The 19,536-nt window shown below is 35.5% G+C and overlaps 1 protein-coding gene across 2 annotated transcripts in view; it reads right to left on the bottom strand.

The window, feature by feature from the left end:
- Positions 1 to 734: 734 nt before the first annotated feature.
- Positions 735 to 19,536, bottom strand: part of Ppm1d (protein phosphatase, Mg2+/Mn2+ dependent 1D) — a 43,599-nt gene continuing 24,797 nt past the window's right edge. Inside the window, exons 4-6 of one of the 2 annotated variants that reach the window (XM_047542942.1) lie at positions 15,643 to 15,833; positions 10,950 to 11,192; positions 735 to 3,591 (exon numbers count right to left, since the gene is read on the bottom strand). In XM_047542942.1, coding sequence (XP_047398898.1) covers positions 3,034 to 3,591; positions 10,950 to 11,192; positions 15,643 to 15,833 — 992 coding nt within the window. In that variant the 3' untranslated portion in view covers positions 735 to 3,033. The remainder of the gene's footprint in view (positions 3,592 to 10,949; positions 11,193 to 15,642; positions 15,834 to 19,536) is intronic. The other variant, XM_047542941.1, reaches the window with a different exon arrangement.

Consider the following 19,536-nt stretch of genomic DNA (forward strand, 5'->3'; position numbering starts at 1 on the left):
TTCTCCAGCCTCAGCCTTCCAAGCCCCTGGGGATTATAGGTATGCACCAACACACCCAGCAATATTTTAATTTTCAATAAATTAAAAGACAGGGTTGTGCCATGCCTCTAGTTCCAGCTGCTTGGAAGGCTGAGGCAGAAGGATCACTTACCAGCCTGGGATACATATTAAGACACCATCTCAAAAGAAACAAAAAGAAAGAAAATCTCATTTAAGAAAAAGATAGCCAGGCTCAGTGGTGCACACCTGTGATCCCAGCAATTTGGGAGGCTGAGGCAGGAGGATCACAAGTTCAAGCCCAGCCTGGTCAATTTAGCATGATCCTATCTCAAAATAAATATATAGATAAGGATGTAGCTCAGTAGTAGAACACCCCTGGGTTCAATCTCCAGTATAGAAAGAAGGAAACAAGGAAAGAAAAAATGTTTCATTACTGATAGGAAAAACCTATAGTTTTTCCAGGCTGGGAGTATTGCTCAGTACTATATGAGGAAAAATTTCTCATTGGAATTTCTATGTTTGTAGATATACTATATAAGACAAACAGGGCCAGAGATACAAGATGTATCCCATTTGTTTACAATAAAAATGAATTAAAAAAAAAAGACAAACAGGGCAATAGAGTGGTGAAGTTTCTACATTCCACTTTAAGTGACCAATTATTGAGTATAAAAGAATGTATAATTCCTAATGTAACCACTACTTCTGCCAAAATATTTTGCTTCAAAAATTAAAATTTAAGTTCTTAACTTTTGTTAATGGCATAGTATATTTTACCCCCAAATATACTTAAGTTTTCAGGTATCTTTATGATGAAAATAGCATTGTTCATTGATGCTAGTACACACCTTATGGGGCTATTGCTCAGTAGCAGAGCACTTGCCTGTGTGAGTCTCCAAGTTTCTTATCCAGCACTGGAAAATATTTTTTTGAAAAATAAAGATTACATAATCCATTACATTAATCAAGTGCAAATTTTAACTTCATGTATAGGAATATTTTATTTACAACCACTAGGAGATAAACGTGAAAAATAGCTAAACAGACTTTAATATACACATATATTTGCTGAATTTCTACTTGGTGCAGCTAAAATATCATAGATATAAAAGATGGAAAATTCCTTCACAATGAATTGACTCCAAAATTGTCTATCAGTTGCTATGTCTTTATCTTGGAAAGATATGAAAAACAAATTCCTCAATATTCAAAAATCCTTAAGCTGGGGTTGTAGTTCAATGGTAGAGCACTTCTGGAATGTATGAGGCCCTGGGTTTGATCCCCAGTACCACAAGGAAAAAAAAAATCCTTAAAAACCAGCCACACAGGGCTAGGCATGTAGCTGTGGTAAAGCACATACTTAGCAAGCAGGTCCTAGGTTTAATACCCACCACAAAAGAATTCAAACCAACAAAGCAGCCACAAATAACATTTACCTCCATCATTGGTTCTCAATTAATCCTTCCATAGACAATTGGTATGCTTCCAAGTACATAGTTTCTAGTATATGTGACATAATCAATGTTGCATGTCTAAAATACATTTTTTAAAAATTTCATGCTGGAGATTGAACCCAGGGCCTCAGCCATACCAAGTAAGCATTGTATCACTGAGTTACAACCCCACCCCATGAATTAACTCACTAATCTCTCAATGAGATATCTTGCCTAATTAATAAAAATTTTTTTTCTCACAGAACACAATGCACCACACCAAAATTACATACTCATTGGTGTTTTAGTATTGTCCCTTTCCCCCCTATATTACAAAAGTATAAATAGTGGGGTGTGGGGTTTTTTGGTTTGCTTGTTTTTTTGGAACCCAACACCTAGGGGTTGGAACCCAACGCCTTACACATACTAGGCAAGCACTCTACCACTGAATTACATCTCCAGACCCTGTTTTATTCATGGTTAATCACTACATATTTCACCAAATACTCATAAATCATAATCATATTCTTTTTGGATATTTTGTTTCTATGCATTCTATATTAAAATTAAAAATTCAGTTTAAAACTGAGTATTACACATATTTTAAGTCATTACTCTAAAGCATTATCATAGCGCAATAGACTATTATTAATATATACCATTAAAACAAACCACCAACAAAAATCCAGTTACATGAAGAACAGCTCACTGATTTATTAGATGAACAAACATACTCATATAATCAATGAAAACTGTACGATATAAAATAATTTAAGAAATGTTGGGAATTAGCAGCACCATCTGTTATTGAAATAGCAAGAAAAACTTCACATATTTAAGCAAACACTAGAAGGTAACTATTTAAACACCTAATAATGCCATTGGTCTGGGAAGACTGAGAAGGGTATTGTTTTAGCCAAACACACACCAAGATTCAATGAGTATATCTGATGGTTAATGTTTTAGAAAAATGCTAATGAAGTAAAAGATACTGCATAGTGTTTTAATTAGGACAAGGAAACTAACATCCAGCTAACTTTAGCATGGCTCAACACTTCTATGAAAAATTTAGTTCTGAATTATGAAATTAGAAATAAAAAATAATTTTTAAAAGACACGAGTAGTCTCTAGGAAACATTAAGTGGAACACAGGTCACTATGAAAATAAAATACATCACTCTTCCAGTCTGCTTAATAATTTACTTTAAAAAGTTGTGTTGTTTTCATCACAAGTGGCTTGTACAAATTTTTAATAAGCATTTAAAAAGTTTAAATGTATTTCTAAAATCTAATAGATTCTTCCGATTTTTTAAAACATTTAGCCCTGTTGTCACAATTACTGTGTATCAGAATAAGAGACTGAGTTTGTGTGAAGGATACAAATTTACACACATTGTACAGCAACTTATATCCTAACATCTACAAAATTCACAATTATAATACAAGCAAATACAAGGCCAGGATAAAACTGTTAAATTCCAAAAAGTCAAACTGTATACTCTTTTTATTTTGTCCCCTTAGAAAAAGTTCAACTTCGGTGCCAAATTTAAAAAGCCCTCTTATATCCTAAGTTTGGAAAACTTTGATTCCCAGATACTTTTTAGCAAACACAGACAGTTTTCCTGTGCTGATGTAGTAAAGGATTTCCAATTTTTTTGTGGCCCCTAAGTCTGCGTCGCATGGTGAGTTTAACAGAGTTCTTCCTCTGTGAGGTTGTGGGGAGGCTTCCAGGTTGAGCACCACTACTTCGACTTAAGCCATTTCGTCTATGCTTCTTCATAAGGGGGCCAGAGTTGGATTCCTCCAATGTCCTTTTAAAGTTTGCTGGAGGGGTTCTTTCAACTTCTTGAGCTTTCATTTGACCAGGAGTTGACATCTTTAAATTTTTTTGGTCCAAGATGGTATTTGTTGAATTTGTAGGCACAAGGCCAACTGACAGGGTATTATTCAAAGAATCATGTATCCTTAAAGTCAGAGCTTTAGTGCAATTTTCTTCAAGTGGCTCTGGATCTTTTGAGGGTATAACCACAGCCTGGACACTCCCTCGAGCTATCTCAGCTGGGACCTCTAAAAAATTCTCTGAGAAGGCATTACTACGAACAAGAGCAGGTATATGGTCCTTAGAGTTGAGTCTTGGCCATTGATCCTCTTCCAATGACTGAAAAACAAGAAGGTAAAACAAATAAGAAATAATTTATCCTAGAACTCAATAAATCCATGACATATATTAGGCTCCTTATGAAGTGATTAAGATGGCAAAATTATGATAAATATTCAATCACTTATTTATTATACAGTCACTGTGTTACAAGGCTCTATGAGAATAACCTACGTGAGCAGAAGGCATATAAAGGTAATGATGACAATCCTGTCTTTGGGGTAACAGATAAAATAAGTAATCTATTGGAGTGGGTTAAAATTCATCTAGTCACAAGTATTTCCTATCTACTAGTGAGTAACCAAAAATAAGATACTTTAAGGAACAAGATTTCTAAAAAGAGCCATAGGCACAAATTTACTAGTACCTTCACTTTGTATCCAAACATAAAGATAAAAGTATTATAATCTATGTACATTTTAATTTTATGTGTAGCAACAACTAAATGCTAAAAAATAGGTCTAAAATGTGTGTTGTGCAGTGCTGGAGATAGAACCCAGGGCCTCATCCATGTTAGACAAGCTCTCTACCACTGAGCTACAGCCCCAGTCCCATAAATCTAATTGTTTTACACAAAGCTTTTTAATTTTCCATGGGGACCATCAAAAAAATTATTTCAAGAAGCTATTAATAGCATCCTAATTTTACGGTAATTCAAACATATGCCTACCTAAAATTTTGAAACCATTTGGATTTTTCTTTTTGAATGCTGGGGATTGAACCCAGGGGCACTCTACCACTGAGCTATATCACTAGTCCTTTCATTCTTTAGTTTGAGACAGGGTCTTGTTAAGTTCCTCACACTGGCTTCAAACTTGTAATCTTTCTGCCTCATCCCCCTGACCACCTGGGCTTATAGGTATGCATCACCACGCCCAGCTAGTTCAAAACCAAATCTTCCAAGTAGTAATATTTTATACAACCTTTGTCTTAATAGTTTTTCAAGGCAAGAATCAAAATGCATGGAAAGACAGTAGAATGAATCAGACATAACTTCCTTATGTTCATATATAAATACATCATGTACAACCACAAAAATGGGACATATATCCCATGTATATATGATATGTGAGAACACATTCTATTGTCATATATAACTAAAAGGAATAAAAAAGAAACAAAATGCAAATAACTCTCCCCCAATTGTGTAAAATTTCCCTCAAATAAACTCTCAACCATATTCATAAGATATTAACATTATTAACATATGTAGAGCAGTAAATGATGAAATATTATGACATCTTCCTCTGATACAATCCCACGTGAGTAAACACCTTTCTAAAAAGTTCTGTATAAATACATACTCATAGTAAGATAGTTTCCTTCAATGTGAAAGAAAAGAGAACCCGAAGCATACAGAATCTTGTAGACTGAAATATCTCAATGTAACCATAGAAGCAAACACCGTAAGGATTGGGGTGGGTGGCTTGGTACTGCACCAAATACAGTCTCTATTTTTTATTGAAAATATACTCTTGCTGGGCCCAGTGGTACATGCTTCTAATTCTAGCAACTCGGAAGGCTCAGGCAGGAGGTTTGCAAATTCAAGGATAGGCTGGGCAATTTAGCAAGACCCAGAAGACTCAAAGCAATCCTTAGCAAGAAAAGTGAAGCAGGAGGCATCAACACCAGACCTTAAATTATACTACAGATCCATAGTCACAAAAAAAGCATGGTATTGGCACCAAAACAGGTATGTAAGAGACAAACCCACATAAATACAATTATCTCATACTAGACAAAGGCACCAAAAACACACATTGGAGACAAAAAGTCTCTTCAACAAATGGTGCTGGAAAAACTAAAAATCCATATGTAGCAAATGAAATTAAACCCCTCTCTCTTACCCTACACAAATATCAACTAAAGTGGATCAAAGATGTAGGCACTAGAACAGAGACTGCACCTAACAGAAAAAAAAGTAGACCCAAATCTCCAAGCTTAGGAACTGACTTCCTTAGCAAGACTCTTAAAGTGCAAGAAGTAAAATAAAAAATCAGTGAATGGAATGGAATCAAACTAAAAAGCTTCTTCACAGCAAAGGAACAAATTAATAATGTGAAGAGAGAGCCTACAGAATGGGAAAAAAATCTTTATCATGCACCTCAGATACAGCATTAATCTTCAGCATATATAAAGAACACAGAAAACACCAAAAAAATAAATAAATAACCCATTCAATAAATGGGCAAAGGAACTGAAGAGTCACTTCACAGAAGAAGAAATACAATTGATCAACAAATATATGAAAAAATTCATTATCTCTAGCAATTAGAGAAATGCAAATCAAAAAACTACACTGAGATTCCATCTCACTCCAGTCAGAATGGCAACTGTCCAGAATATAAGCAACAACAAATGGTGAGGATGTGGGGAAAAACATACACTCATACACTACTGGTAGGACTGCAAATTGGTACAATCTCGATGGATAGCAGTATGGAGGTTCCTTAGAAAACTTGGAATGGAACCACTATTTGACCCAGTCATCCCACTCCCAGGTTTATACCCGAAGGATTTAAAATCAGCATACTACAGTGACATCAATGTTTATAGCAGCTCAATTCACAATACCTAAACTATGGAACCAACCTAGGAGCCCTTCAACAGATGAATGGATAAAGAAAATGTAGGATATATACACAATGGAATATTACTCAGTCTTAAATAAGAATGAAATTATGGCAGTAAATGGATGGAACTGAAAAATATTATGCTAAGGGAAATAAGCCAATTCTCAAAAACCAAAGGCCAAATGTTTTCTTTGATATTTGGATGCTAATTCACAATAAGGTGTTGCGGGGGGCAGAGAATAGATGTATTTTGAACTAGACAGTAGGGAATGAAGGAAGGTAGGGAGAGGGAGCATGGGGGTAGAAATGACAGAATGAATCAGACATTATGGCCCTATGTGCATATATAATAACATGACCTGTGTTAACTCTACATCGTGTACAATCAGGGGAATAAGAAGTTATACTCGATTTACATGTGATGGGTCAAAAAAGTATTCTACTATGATGTTTAACTAATTAGGATAAATTTAAAAATATGTTAAAATAAATAAATAGGGCCAGGAATGTGGCTTAGTGGTTAAGCACCCCCAATTCCAAATCCCCAGTATGTATGTATGTATATATGTATGTATAAATAAATAAATAAATAAATAAATAAGCTTTCTTTCAGAAGTCACTCATTCATTCATTCATTCATTCATTCATTATATACTGCATGGCTTATTGAAAGTCTGGTTATTCTTGCCTACTTTAACAGTGAATGAAAGGTAGCAATTGTTTGTTTTTTTAAGAGAGGGATCTCTATATGGTCCAAGCAGACCTCAAACATGTGATCTCCCTTCTTTGCCCTCCCAAGTAATGGGCATCAAAATTAATTCAACATTCTAGTATTAAGATAAAAGGAAAATTTCTTTAATACTGACACATGGTTTTCAATAATATCAATGAGAGTTTTGTGTCAGTTCATTCAATTATTTAACCTGGTCACAAGCATATTCTGGGTGATCACAGAAAAAAAATAATAAAAAATCATTGACAAAGAATTCATGCAGCTCTAATATAGAAACAGGTATACAACAAGACCAGCAGCAAATAAGTTCTGTAGCAGAAGTCTTCCTACTGCCAAATAATCACATGCCACTATTTAGGCACAAAAACAAGGAATAATCAAGCTATTTATAGGAATACCACATATTGCTGCAGCATAGATAACAAGGTTAGACACAGACTGAATTCCCTTATTAGAAAAAAGGAACTATTTCAGAGTTCACAGAATTTATTGTAATTACTCTTGCTGTGTCTTTTTTAAATTCACCAATTATTATTCTGACACTACAACTGCACTAGCTTTTCTTATCCCACTTCCTCCTTGAACTTTTCCTTTTCCTTCTCATTTTATTGGCACTCTGGGAATACATCACATCTGTTAGACCATGCAACTGCTTAAGTTTCTTAGACTCACCCCAGATTAACTTGTGGTGCTAATCTTTCTTGTTATATTCATTAAATATTTATTATATATTGATATTACTCCTTAAAAAACACATACTTCAAAATTTCACTGACTCGGGAGTCTCCTTCCACCTATGTTATAATCCAATATTAAACAACTAATTACAAATTATGCTTAAAACACAAGAGAAAGTAAATTTTACTTTTTCTGAAACCATCTCCTCTTTTCCCTCATCTTTCCTTCCCCATAGCTCTTGGCTTATAAAACAAAACTAAATTTAGTTCTGCACTACAGAAAGAACGGAGAAAGAAATGTGTGTCATAGCAATCCCTTAAACCAAGGAATTTACTCCAAAACAAAGAATAACACACACCAGAATCCAACTGAAGTTGACATGTCTGTAGATTTAACCTGACCGAACATGCATTGTCTAATATGAATAAACCTTTCTTTTTTTTGGGGTGTGTGTGCGTGTAGTGGTAGGGTACTGGATTGAACCTAGGGATACTATACCACTGGGTTGTATCCCAGTCCTTTTTATTTGGAGACAGGATCTCACTAAGTTGCCAATGCTGTCCCTGAACTTGTGATTATAGGCATGCATGTGCCACACTCAGCTAAATGTGAATAAGTCTTAACCAAACTGTCATTACATTTATTTAGATGTTATTAGACACAGGATATTGCAACAATGAAATAAATCAGCGATGTTAGTGAATACCTCCTTTTAAGTCAATTAAGGTAGGCAAAATAAAAGCAATTTATTGGGCAGATTTTCTTCCACTACTTGTTAGAACAATCAATTCTAATTATTCTGAATTGATCTAAATATTTCCCCATATTTGGAAAGGGGTAATTGGTTAACAACCAACCATCCCTGTATATAAATTAGTGCATGCAAAAATCTCTTTATCAGCCAGGTCTGCTGGCACATGAGCTCTAGCAACTCAGGAAGCTGAGGCTGAGGCAGGAAGATCACAGGCAGGCTGCCAGCGTAGCAATTTAGGGATAACCTGTATCGAAATTTAAAAAGAAACAAAAATAAAAATAAAAGGGCTAGGACTGTAGCTCAGTGCTTACCAAAACCGACAACACTCCTTACTTTAACTTTGGTCTTATTTTTAGGTGATTATATCTCCTAAATTTGAGGTTTGTTTCTTTCTGGAGACAGGGTATCACATTACCCAGGTTTGTCAAACTTATAGGTTCAAGCAATCCTCTGGCCTCAACTTAATATATATATACATATATATTTTGTTGTTGTTGTTAGAATTGAGTATTGAACCAAGTGCCTTGCACATGCTAGCTAAATACTCTACATCTGAGCCACAATACCAATCCCCCTTTTTAAATATTTTTTATTTAACTATTTTTAAAGATTTTAACCTTTATTTTTTTTAAACATAGTGCTGAGCATCAAACCCAGTGCCTCACAAATGCTAGGCAGGCACTCTATCACTGAGCTACAAACCCAGCCCCTCAATTTTATTTTGAGACAAATCTTGCTAAGTTATCCATGCTGGCCTCAAAATTGTCCTCTTGCCTCAGCTACCCACATAGGTAGAATTACAGCTATGTGCCACTGTGCCTGGCCTAAGAAATAATTTTTAAAATGTATTTTGTGTACAGTTTTCCTAATGCCAATCAACAGACAGAAATAATTTTTAATATCAGGTCAACATTAAGAGTGTTTATTCCAAACACAATACTCACTCCCTTACTGATACATAACCCTAATGTTTCCTTCTCTATTCTAACTAAAAGTCAGTTATTCAAGAAAATCAGGAAACTAAAAAGTAGTGAATACATACAATATTCAGAAAAAGGTAAGTAGCCAGGCATATGGTGCACACCTGTAATCCCAGCAACTTGGGAGGCTGGGGTAGAAGGATTATAAGTTCGAGGCCAGCCTCAGCAACGTAGTGTGACCCTGTCTCAAAATAAAAAAATAAAAAGGGATGGACATGTACCTCAGTAGAAGAGCACCCCTGGGTTCAATCCCCAGTACCACAGGGTGGGGGAGAGAAATACACAAGTAAACATAAGCTCCAAATTGATTGTTTTAAGAGTTTCAAAGGAAAGAAAGCTTTGACAAGGAATTTCCTTAAGAAAATTACTATAAAATAAATGTCCATTTTTTTTGGGTAGTGCTGGGGGTTTGAACCTAGGGCCTTTAAGAATGCTAGGCAAGCATTCCACCACTGAGCTACATACCCAGCTTGTTAATTTCTAAATGAAAAGATTCAATTTTATCATATATATATTTTGCCATATACACGTAAAGTTAAAATAAAAGGCAAAACAGTAATAATAAATTTCCACCCCAAATTAAAAGTTCGACAAAAAATTGCCTAATATACAATATGAAGTTATTCTGTATTTCCCATTTTAATGGTGAATCCACTCAAAATACATTCTCAGAAAAGCAGGGTAGCCTTGTATTATATTAAAGCAATTATCAATATTACTAATTTTTTTATTGTAAACAAACGGGATACATGTTATTTCTCTTTGTGTACATGGAGTAAAGGCATACCATTTGTGTAATCATAAATTTACATAGGGTAAAGTTGTTTGATTGTTATTTTTTCCCTTCTCCTCCACCCCTCCCACCCCTTTTTTCCCTCTATACACAGTCCTTCCTTCCTCCATTCTTGCCCCCCTTCCTAACCCTAACACTAACCCCTCCCACCCCCCATTATGTGTCATCATCCGCTTATCAGCAAGATCATTCGTCCACATTACTAATTTTTGATAGGAAAAAATAGAATGAAAACATAACCAAGTATTTGAGGTATTAATAAATTAGAAAGGGGAAATGTGGCACCCATTTAAATTTGTTTCTCAGCATGTGTTAAATTTATTTGATATTAACATGTTTAAGAAATAGGAATGATGTTTCTCATTCCTGTTAATAGACATTCAGTTCCAAGGTCTAAAATTCTAAGGGCCAGTACAATTTTGATTCTGTATGACCTATCCAGACTGTTTAATCTCTCAGTCATATTACTGATACATGGAATTGATAATATAATACTGATATTAATACCATTTCTGAGTTATGAAGTTCAATTTATCAGAGTGCTTCACAAACTTCCAAAAGCTTTAGAAATGTTCACAGCATCAGAAGGGGATCGATAAATTCCAAACGCTAATATTCTTCAGGGAATCCAAAGACTTTTCTAATAAGTACTCTATACACACAAGCTGGCATTCAGATTAGTACTAATGTGAAGCTAGCTCTCTGACAACAAACTATATAACAAAGATCCATCACCTTGAACTTAACTCAAAATTCCATTTTATCAATAATCTAAAATTTATTTGTAGGCAACACTAACCAAAGGAATTCTATCAAAACATAACTTTAAAACTACAGAATTGTATACCTTGACTGGTGGTGTAGAACATGGAGAAGGAGTCATCACACAGGTTTCTTGACTATTATAAGAAGGGCTATCAGTCAGGTTCAGATAGAGCTCATCTTCATTGGTGAAGTGTCCCTGATTGTCCACTCCTGGAGAGATGCAGATTACTATGGCACTAGTGTTATCTGCCCGGAGCATACGCTGCCTCCAGCGGCCTAGTGCCCGATTCACAAGCATTTTGGCACAAGATTGTCCAGGCTCACCCTATATTAAAAAAAAAAAAAAAAAAAAAAAAAAACCAAGAATGTTGATTCACATTTAGTCACCACTAAATCTGTATTAAATTAAAAAATGGGTATTCAATGTGACCTAAGTAAACAAATCTCCCAAATTTTCAAACATTGTCCATAATTCCCATAGTTATATTAATGAAGTACATTTCTAAATTTTTAAAATTAATAATAAAGACCTCATTTCTTTAAAGGAACTCCTACAAACAAAAAATGTTGACCCAACATACAAATTATTAAAGGATACAATAAAAATTCAGAGATAAGGAAATATAAATAGCTCTCTCTAAATATAGATATATAAAGTCAGTGTCATTTCTAAAAGGAAAAAAAGTATTAAAATTAGTTAAAGTATAAAGAGAAGATATATACCAATAGAAAGAAAAGAATCTCATGTTATGTAAATAAATATGCCTTGGAATAAAAAAGCACCATGTATGAATTCAAAATTTGCTACATTTTGGGCTGGAGACATGGTTCAGTGACAGAGCATGCACCTACCTTGCATGAAGCGCTGGGTTTAAGCCCTATCATTGCAAACAACAAACAAAGCAACTGCTAAAACTTTTGGGGCTGGGGATGAGGTTCACTGATACAGCATGTACTTAGTCAGCATGCACCGGCCCAGGGTTCAATCCCAAGCACCAAAAGAAAAAAAAAAATTTTTTTTCCCTAAGTTTCAAAGAATAGAATAGAATAGAAATGAAAATTATGTGTTCTAAAAATAGGGCTAAAATATCTTAGACTGTATTTGGAAACTTTAAAAATTATATTGTATGTAATGTGATAAAAAATTAATGAAAATACAAAACTATTAATGCACTATATAACATACTAGGATGCATATACAATATAAATGTATTAGAGCACTATTAGTAGTATATAAATTTACTTATAATTAACTGTATACAATGTACAGTAATTCATGTGGATGTCTTCTATCCCTAAAATTTATATATTCAAATGGGATAAAGAGTTGGGTTTTTTCCCCATCTTCTTGGGAAAATAGGAAATCCTCTTCATTTGGGATTATTTCATCTTGGATGTATTATAGTATTCCTACAACACATTAATGATTGCACATTGCAAATAACTCTGCTCAGTTACTTTATTTGAACTTTTAATATTGGGGCTGGGGTGTAGCTCGGGGAATAGCACTAATCAAGCATGCACAAGGTCCTGGGCTAGATTAGAAAGTTGTTTGATTCATTCTGTTATTTTTTACCTTCTCCTCCACCCCTCCCACCCCTCTTTTCCCTCTATACACAGTCCTTCCTTCCTCCATTCTTGCCCCCCTCCCTAACCCTAACCCTAACACTGGAAAGGAACACACACACACACACACACACACACACACACACACACACAAGGTCCTGGGCTAGATTACCCACACTAGAAAGGCACACACACACACACACACACACAAAGTCATCCATCCTTATGATCCAAAGATAAGTCTCACTTTTTCATATACATTTTATACATATACATTTTTTACCACTACCTTCTCCCCCCCTTTCTTATACCTTCTTTGCCCAATTCTATAATAAAGATCTCCTAGTGTCATAAAATAAAGGAACTAATCAAATTACAACTTGAGTCTTCTTAGCTTATATTTTCTGAAAATATTTATAATACAGGGATTTAACTATTGCTACTTGCATAGTGTTTTAGTAGATATATTTTAAAATTAATCAAATTGATTTTATGGTCACAACCTGTGCATACTTTAATAAAATTCCTTCATGAGTCAATTTATACTTTTTTAGATAACTAACAAAATTTTCCTTTTTCAAATTGATATAAAGTTGTTTCAATTGTGATTTAAAAAAAAAAAAAAAAAAAAAAACTTTACTCTTTTGGTACTGGGAACTGAACCCAAAGGTGCTTAAACTGAACTACATCCCCAGTTCTTTTTATTTTTATTTTTAATTTTTAAACAGGATCTCACTAAGTTGCTGAGGCCGGTCTTGAACTTGTGATCTTCCTGCCTCAGTCTCTACAGTAGCTGGGATTAACAGGCATATGGCACCACCACACTTAGCTAGAGATATTTGTTTAAGTGGAGCTATGTCCACTCACTTTCTGTGCATTTTTGCTTGTTCTAAGAATATCAAGCATACCTCACCTGTCTTTTTAATCTTCCCCTACCCAATTTTGTGAATCTCTAGATCATTAATTTCTGTTCTTTACTATTTTTATCATCTATTTGGAGGCTTTATCCCCTGATGGGTTTTTCTTATATATAGCTTCCTGACTAGATCGCTGAGATCCAAAAATCCTAATTTCAAAGATGTTAAAAAGTGAAAAAAATATGCATCTCAGAATTTAGGAAAGTTAGCATAATCTCTAGTGCATCAATCTATCACATTACCCAAAGAATATCACTTTCCAGACACTAGCTGAGGACTCACTGAAGTATGCTCCTCTCTTTCACTTTTTTCAGTATGCCTGTTTCTCTTCCCAGCAAAGTTTCATGAAAAAATAAATTCACATAAGCCATTTTCACTACCTTACCTACATTTTTTCTTCAGCTCACTATAATTCTACAGATTTGGATCCCCTTACATTTTGTCCTTTTCAACCATACAGTCTTGCTAAGTGATCTCATATGGTGTCAAAGATCTTCTAAACTATGATTAACTCACAACTTAGTTATTTCCAGGCTTCGCTCTCGAATATGTATAACTGCCTATTGACACTATCTACCTAGATAAACCATCTAGATGGATACCGAGAAGTCGATATGTACCTCCAAGTCAATATGTCTACTACATATGAACTATACACTTTCTGTCAAATAAAATAATGTGCTGCTTCTTAAAATTATCTCCCCAGGGCCAAAAAGTTGGATGTTAGCACTTTTTTCCTCTTTATAAACCCAAATGCCATCACAATTTATCACTCATGTATTTCTTCTGCTTTTGTTTTTAACATTGTTGCCTTAGATTAAACTTGCCAATTTTCTTACTTGGAATATAACATTAGCCCCTAAAGAGGAACTCTACTATACCCATTAATAAAAGTTTCATCACATTAGCAACAAAGAATATGAAGAGAGCTGGATATCTATTGTATAATTCATAAAAATTCACCTTCTCTTTGGGATCCTTCACTAATCATTGCTACCACCCATTCTTCAATATCAAACTTGTACCTGGCTTGATTTTATTAGTGGGCTAGATATTTTTCCTATGCCTCCTAATAGATACGCTCATATCCATTACTGTCTACTCTCTATTTTAGCTTCACTGTGCCATAAGCAAACTTTCTAAAATCAGCTTTTCAATAACTTTCTACTACCTGATTATAAACATTTAACTCTGTGACACATCAACCAAAACCTTTTTGCCTTATCTCCTTTCATGTCCAAGGCACACCAAGCTACTTGTGAACCCTGAAACCTCAATACTCATATTTGAGTATGAGTGTCATACTCAAATACCTCTCCTTTTTGACTTTATACATGCTATTTCCCACTCATGGTAAGCTTCTCCCTTGGTCTATTACCTGGAAAATTCACCCCATCATTAAGACTTGTCCAAATATCACTCTCTTCTAGAAATGCAGTCTTTCTGAGTTTCCTTTCTCTCCTTCCCAGTTCTTATAGACTTGTTGTAATTATTGTTATATGGATGCTTCCTTCAATACTCATTCTGAAAACGTTTTGGCAGACTACAAAACTGGCTTTTGTCCTTGTCATATCATACAAAACATCTTCCAAATTAATTCTAAATCCAGACAGGCACAGAAGCACATGCCTATAATTCCAGTTACTCTGGAAGCTGAGGTTGAAGGAGCCCAAGTTCAAAGGGGTCAGCTTGGGCAACTTATCCAGATTGTTATCTCAGCAATCCAGTCAGGAAGCTATATAAAAACAAAACAAACCAACAACACCTGAGGAGTAAGCCCAGTGGTACAGCACTGCCTAGCATTTGAAGCCCAGGGTTCAACCCCTAGCACCGCCTATACCACAAATCTATAATCCATGAAACAAAATAATTTTCATGTCATTTAATCTTCTTTGATATCTGACAATATAATACACTAGGTCTCAAGGCAATAAAATGAATCAAGACAACTCTAAGCTTAAAGAACTCACAATCTAAACAGATTGATACTTATAAAATGCACAGTACTTTTATTTTAATTATTTATTTTTATGTGGTGCTGAGGATCAAACCCAGTGCTAGGCAAACATGTGCTAGGCAAGGGCGCTACCACTGAGCCACGACCCCAGCCCTACATACTCTATGAGTGGTTTGGTTTGGGCTGTTTTGGTTTGGTTTGGTTTTTTAGGGGGTTGAGTACTAGGGAGTGAAGTCAGGCCTCTGATAAACTATACCCAGGCCCATATATTCTGTTGATAATAAAAATATTCAGTCCTAAAAAATAAGTACTAAAACTACTGAGTAATTTCTCACCATCAAGTATTTTTTATCCTCTTGGTCCTGGCACATTGAGATGGCGTCTTGGGGAGGAATCATATTCCAAAGTCCATCACTCCCCAAGATGATATATCTGTGCTTCTGGGGATCAAGAGTGTGGACACTTGTGTCTGGTTCAGGTGATACCACGAACTCACCACTGAAGAAATCATAGCTCCACAAATCACCTGGGGGAAGAAAGCAGAAGTAAGTAGTATTATTTCCAAGTCAATGGTATCAGATCATCAGATTAAAGGAAAAAAATCTAAATGTTCACTTCCATAGATACAGAAAAGTGTTTAATAAAATCAAAATCCATTCAAAGCCAGGTGCAGTGGTATATGCCTATCAGCCCAGCAGCTCAGGAGGCTGAGACAGGAGGATCACAAGTACAAAGTCAGCCTCAGTGAAAGCAAGGCACTAAGCAACTCAATGAGACCCTGTCTCTAAATAAAATACAAAATAGGGCTGGGGATGTGGCTCAGTGGCCGAACACCCTTGAGTTTAATCCCTGGAAACCACTCCCCAAAAAAATCCATTCATAATTAAATACTTGCCAGCAAACCAGGAAAAAGGATACTCCCTTAACTTGATGATGAATATATATCAGAACTCCATAACAGGCAGGCAAGGTGGCACACGCCTGTAACCACAATAACTTGGGGAGGCAAAGGCAGAAGGATTGCAAGTTGGAGGACAGTCTCTATAATCTAGTAAGACCCTATTCCAAAATAAAGAAGAACTGGGGATATAACACATAGTAGAGTACTCCTAGGTTCAATCTCCAGTAGGGAGGGTAGGAGGGATGAAGGGAAGGAAGGAAAGAAGGAAGGAAGGAAGGAAGGAAGGAAGGAAACAAATTTTACCTCAGTAATAGAAGGCTTGCTTTGCAAATGGGAGGCCTGGGTTTAATCCCCAGCATCTGGAGCAAACATCTTACTTTTATTTTTTTGGTACTAGGTACTAAACCCAGGGCACTTTACCACTCAAGCCACAGCAATAATCCTTTCTACTTTTTATTTGAAGACAGTGTCTCACTAAGTTTATTTTGAGACAGGGTCCCAGGTTGGCCTCAAAATTGTGAACCTCTTGCCTCAGCCTCCTTAGTGGCTGGGATTACATGCCCATACCAACATTCTAGGCTCATCTTACTTAAAGGTAGGCTATTGAAAGTATTCCTTTCAAAATGAATAAAAAAGAAAACTAAAACCATGTCTAGTGTCATCATTTGTCTTCCAATACTATACTTGAGTTCCTTCTGAGAACAGTAATATGATAAAAATAAGTAATTTGAAAAAGCAATGAGCAACCATTATTTATAGATAATTTCATTTTCACATGGAAAGCCAAAAAGAAATTAACTATTATAATTAACAGGAAAATAAAGGTAGTAAGGTTGTTAAATATGAGCCTGATATATAGAAATCAACTGTATATGCAATGGTAATGTAAATTTAAATGTAAATTTAAAACAATTCCATTTAAAACATGAAACAAATGTACACACTTAAGAATAAACTTAACAAAAGTTTCAGAAGTAAATAGGTACCAGTAAGAGGTGTTAAAGATGAGAGAGCTCTCTATAATTTTTAAAAAATTTGCCATGGTTGGTGGTATATACCTATAATTCCAGAAACTCAGGAAGCTAAGGCAGGAAGATCAAAAGTTTGAGACCAGCTTCAGCAACTTAGCAAGACCCTGTCTCAAAATTAAAAAAAAAAAACGAAAAGGACTGGGGATATAGCTCAGTGGCAGAATGTCCCTGGGTTCAATCCCCAGTATCACCACCCCCTAAATAAAAAAAATTAGAGTTTATTTTTGTTTTGTGATACCAGGAATTGAACCAAACCTTTGCACATGCTAGGAAAACAAACACTCTACCACTGAGCTACATCCCCAGTCTTTTAAATTTTGTTTTTATTTTGAGACCGTATTACTAAATTGCCCAGGCAAGGCTACAATTTGGGATTTTCCCACATCAGCCTCCTGAGTAGCTAGGGATTACAAGCATGCACCACCAGGCCCAACTTCTCTGATTCATAAAAATAACAGACTGCATATATTGCATTTGGATTGTGTGAACTTAAGTGGATTCATTTATTAATTCTAGTAATTTCCTAGGAAATTATTTGCATTTTTTAAAGCAGACAATCTTGTCTTCTCTGGATAAAGATGGTTTGAATTATATGCTGAATCATGAGATTAGGCTTCATATTTTACCTCTAAATACTAATATTTCAGCATGTATCTCCTAAACATGTGGATGTTCTACATAACCATACTCGGGAATTTAATATTGACACTATATTGTATAAGATAAAATCCATGTTTAAATTTCCCAGTTGTTCCAATAATGCATTTTTAATATGCAAGATTTATTTAAGAATCATTTATTACATTTAGTTGTCAAATTCTGTTGTTTTTAACACAGAAAAAGTTCCCTAGATTTTTTCTTTGCTTGTTTTTGTCCTTCAAAGAACTGACAGATAAAAAGAGTTCAAGTCAGTTGTATTACAGACTAACCCTTTAATTAGACTCCTCCTATCCCAAAGTTATGGATGTAGCTCAGTGATAAGACTACTTACCTAGCATGGCAAGGCTGTTGGACACCCAGCATCATAAGCACACACACACACAAAACTTGTTCCTCACCAAAATATGCCATATTTAGCATTTATTGATGATTCTTGCATCATCCACCTTTTTTTTTTTTTTCTTTGCAGTACTGGGGATTGAACTTCCAGTCTTTTTAAAAAAAATCTTTTTTTTTTTTGAGACAGGGTTAAGTCTCACTAAGTTGTTGAGACTGACCTTCAAGCTTACAATTCTCTTACCTTAACCTCCCAAATTGTTGGGATTACAAGCATGCTCCATCATACCCAGCTTACATGGCTTTATCTAAGATCAAATAACTATTAAGGGTCAGAAGTGAGCCTGTAAACTAAAAGTTTGGTGTAGGTTTGCTCACCAAAATAGAATCAGAGAATGTCATTTCCATAGGTCCTAAAGGAAGGAGACTTAGACATTGGCAGACATGGTTGTTGACTGCCAGCTGGTCATTTCCCCTTTTTACTCTACAGAGGGCGCTGAGGGACACCAAAAGAGAGGAGGCCCGGTCCAGATTCCAAAGAACTCTCATTTGCATGTTCCTTTGGCACCTAGCAGCCAGCAGTCCACAAGATAACCCAGAAAATTTTTGTACCCCCTCAATCTGTGAGTGACTTGCATGGAATTTCCCCAACAACTTTTGCCTCCTTTTATCCATACTCAAAATGCAACAAAATCATTTCTTTAAAACACAAATCTAGCCAGGTGTGGTATTGTACGCCCGCAATGCCCGTAACTCAGGAGGCTGAGGCAGCAGGATCACAAGTTTGAAGGCAGACTCAGTAATTTAGTGTGGTCCTAAGCAACTTACTGAGAGTTCGCCTCTAAACAAAATATAAAAAGCACTGGGGATGTAGTGCCATGGTAGAGTCCCACAGGGTTTAATTCTCAGTACAAAAAAAAAAAAAAAGTTAGACATAAGACAGTGTTAACCAAGCAACAGCTTCATACACCTTGTTTATATCGTATCTCTATTCCATTAAGACGCTACATCAAGTGATTGACCTATACCATTTGGTTTATATAAATACACTCTGACATTTGTACCACAATAAAATCACCTAATAACACTTTTTTTGTGTGTGTGTATATACTGGGAATTGAACCAGGGGCACTTAACCACTGAGTCACATCCCCAGCACTTTGCATTTTTTATTTTGAGACAGGGTATCACTAAGGTGCTTAAGGTCTTGCCTAGTTGCTGAGGCTGGCTTTGAACTTGTGATCCTCCTACCTCAGCTTCCCAAGTTGCTGGAACAACAGGTGTACACCACCATGCCTGGC

Source organism: Sciurus carolinensis, chromosome 3, assembly GCF_902686445.1.
Source record: "Sciurus carolinensis chromosome 3, mSciCar1.2, whole genome shotgun sequence".
In the NCBI taxonomy this organism is placed as follows: domain Eukaryota; kingdom Metazoa; phylum Chordata; class Mammalia; order Rodentia; family Sciuridae; genus Sciurus; species Sciurus carolinensis.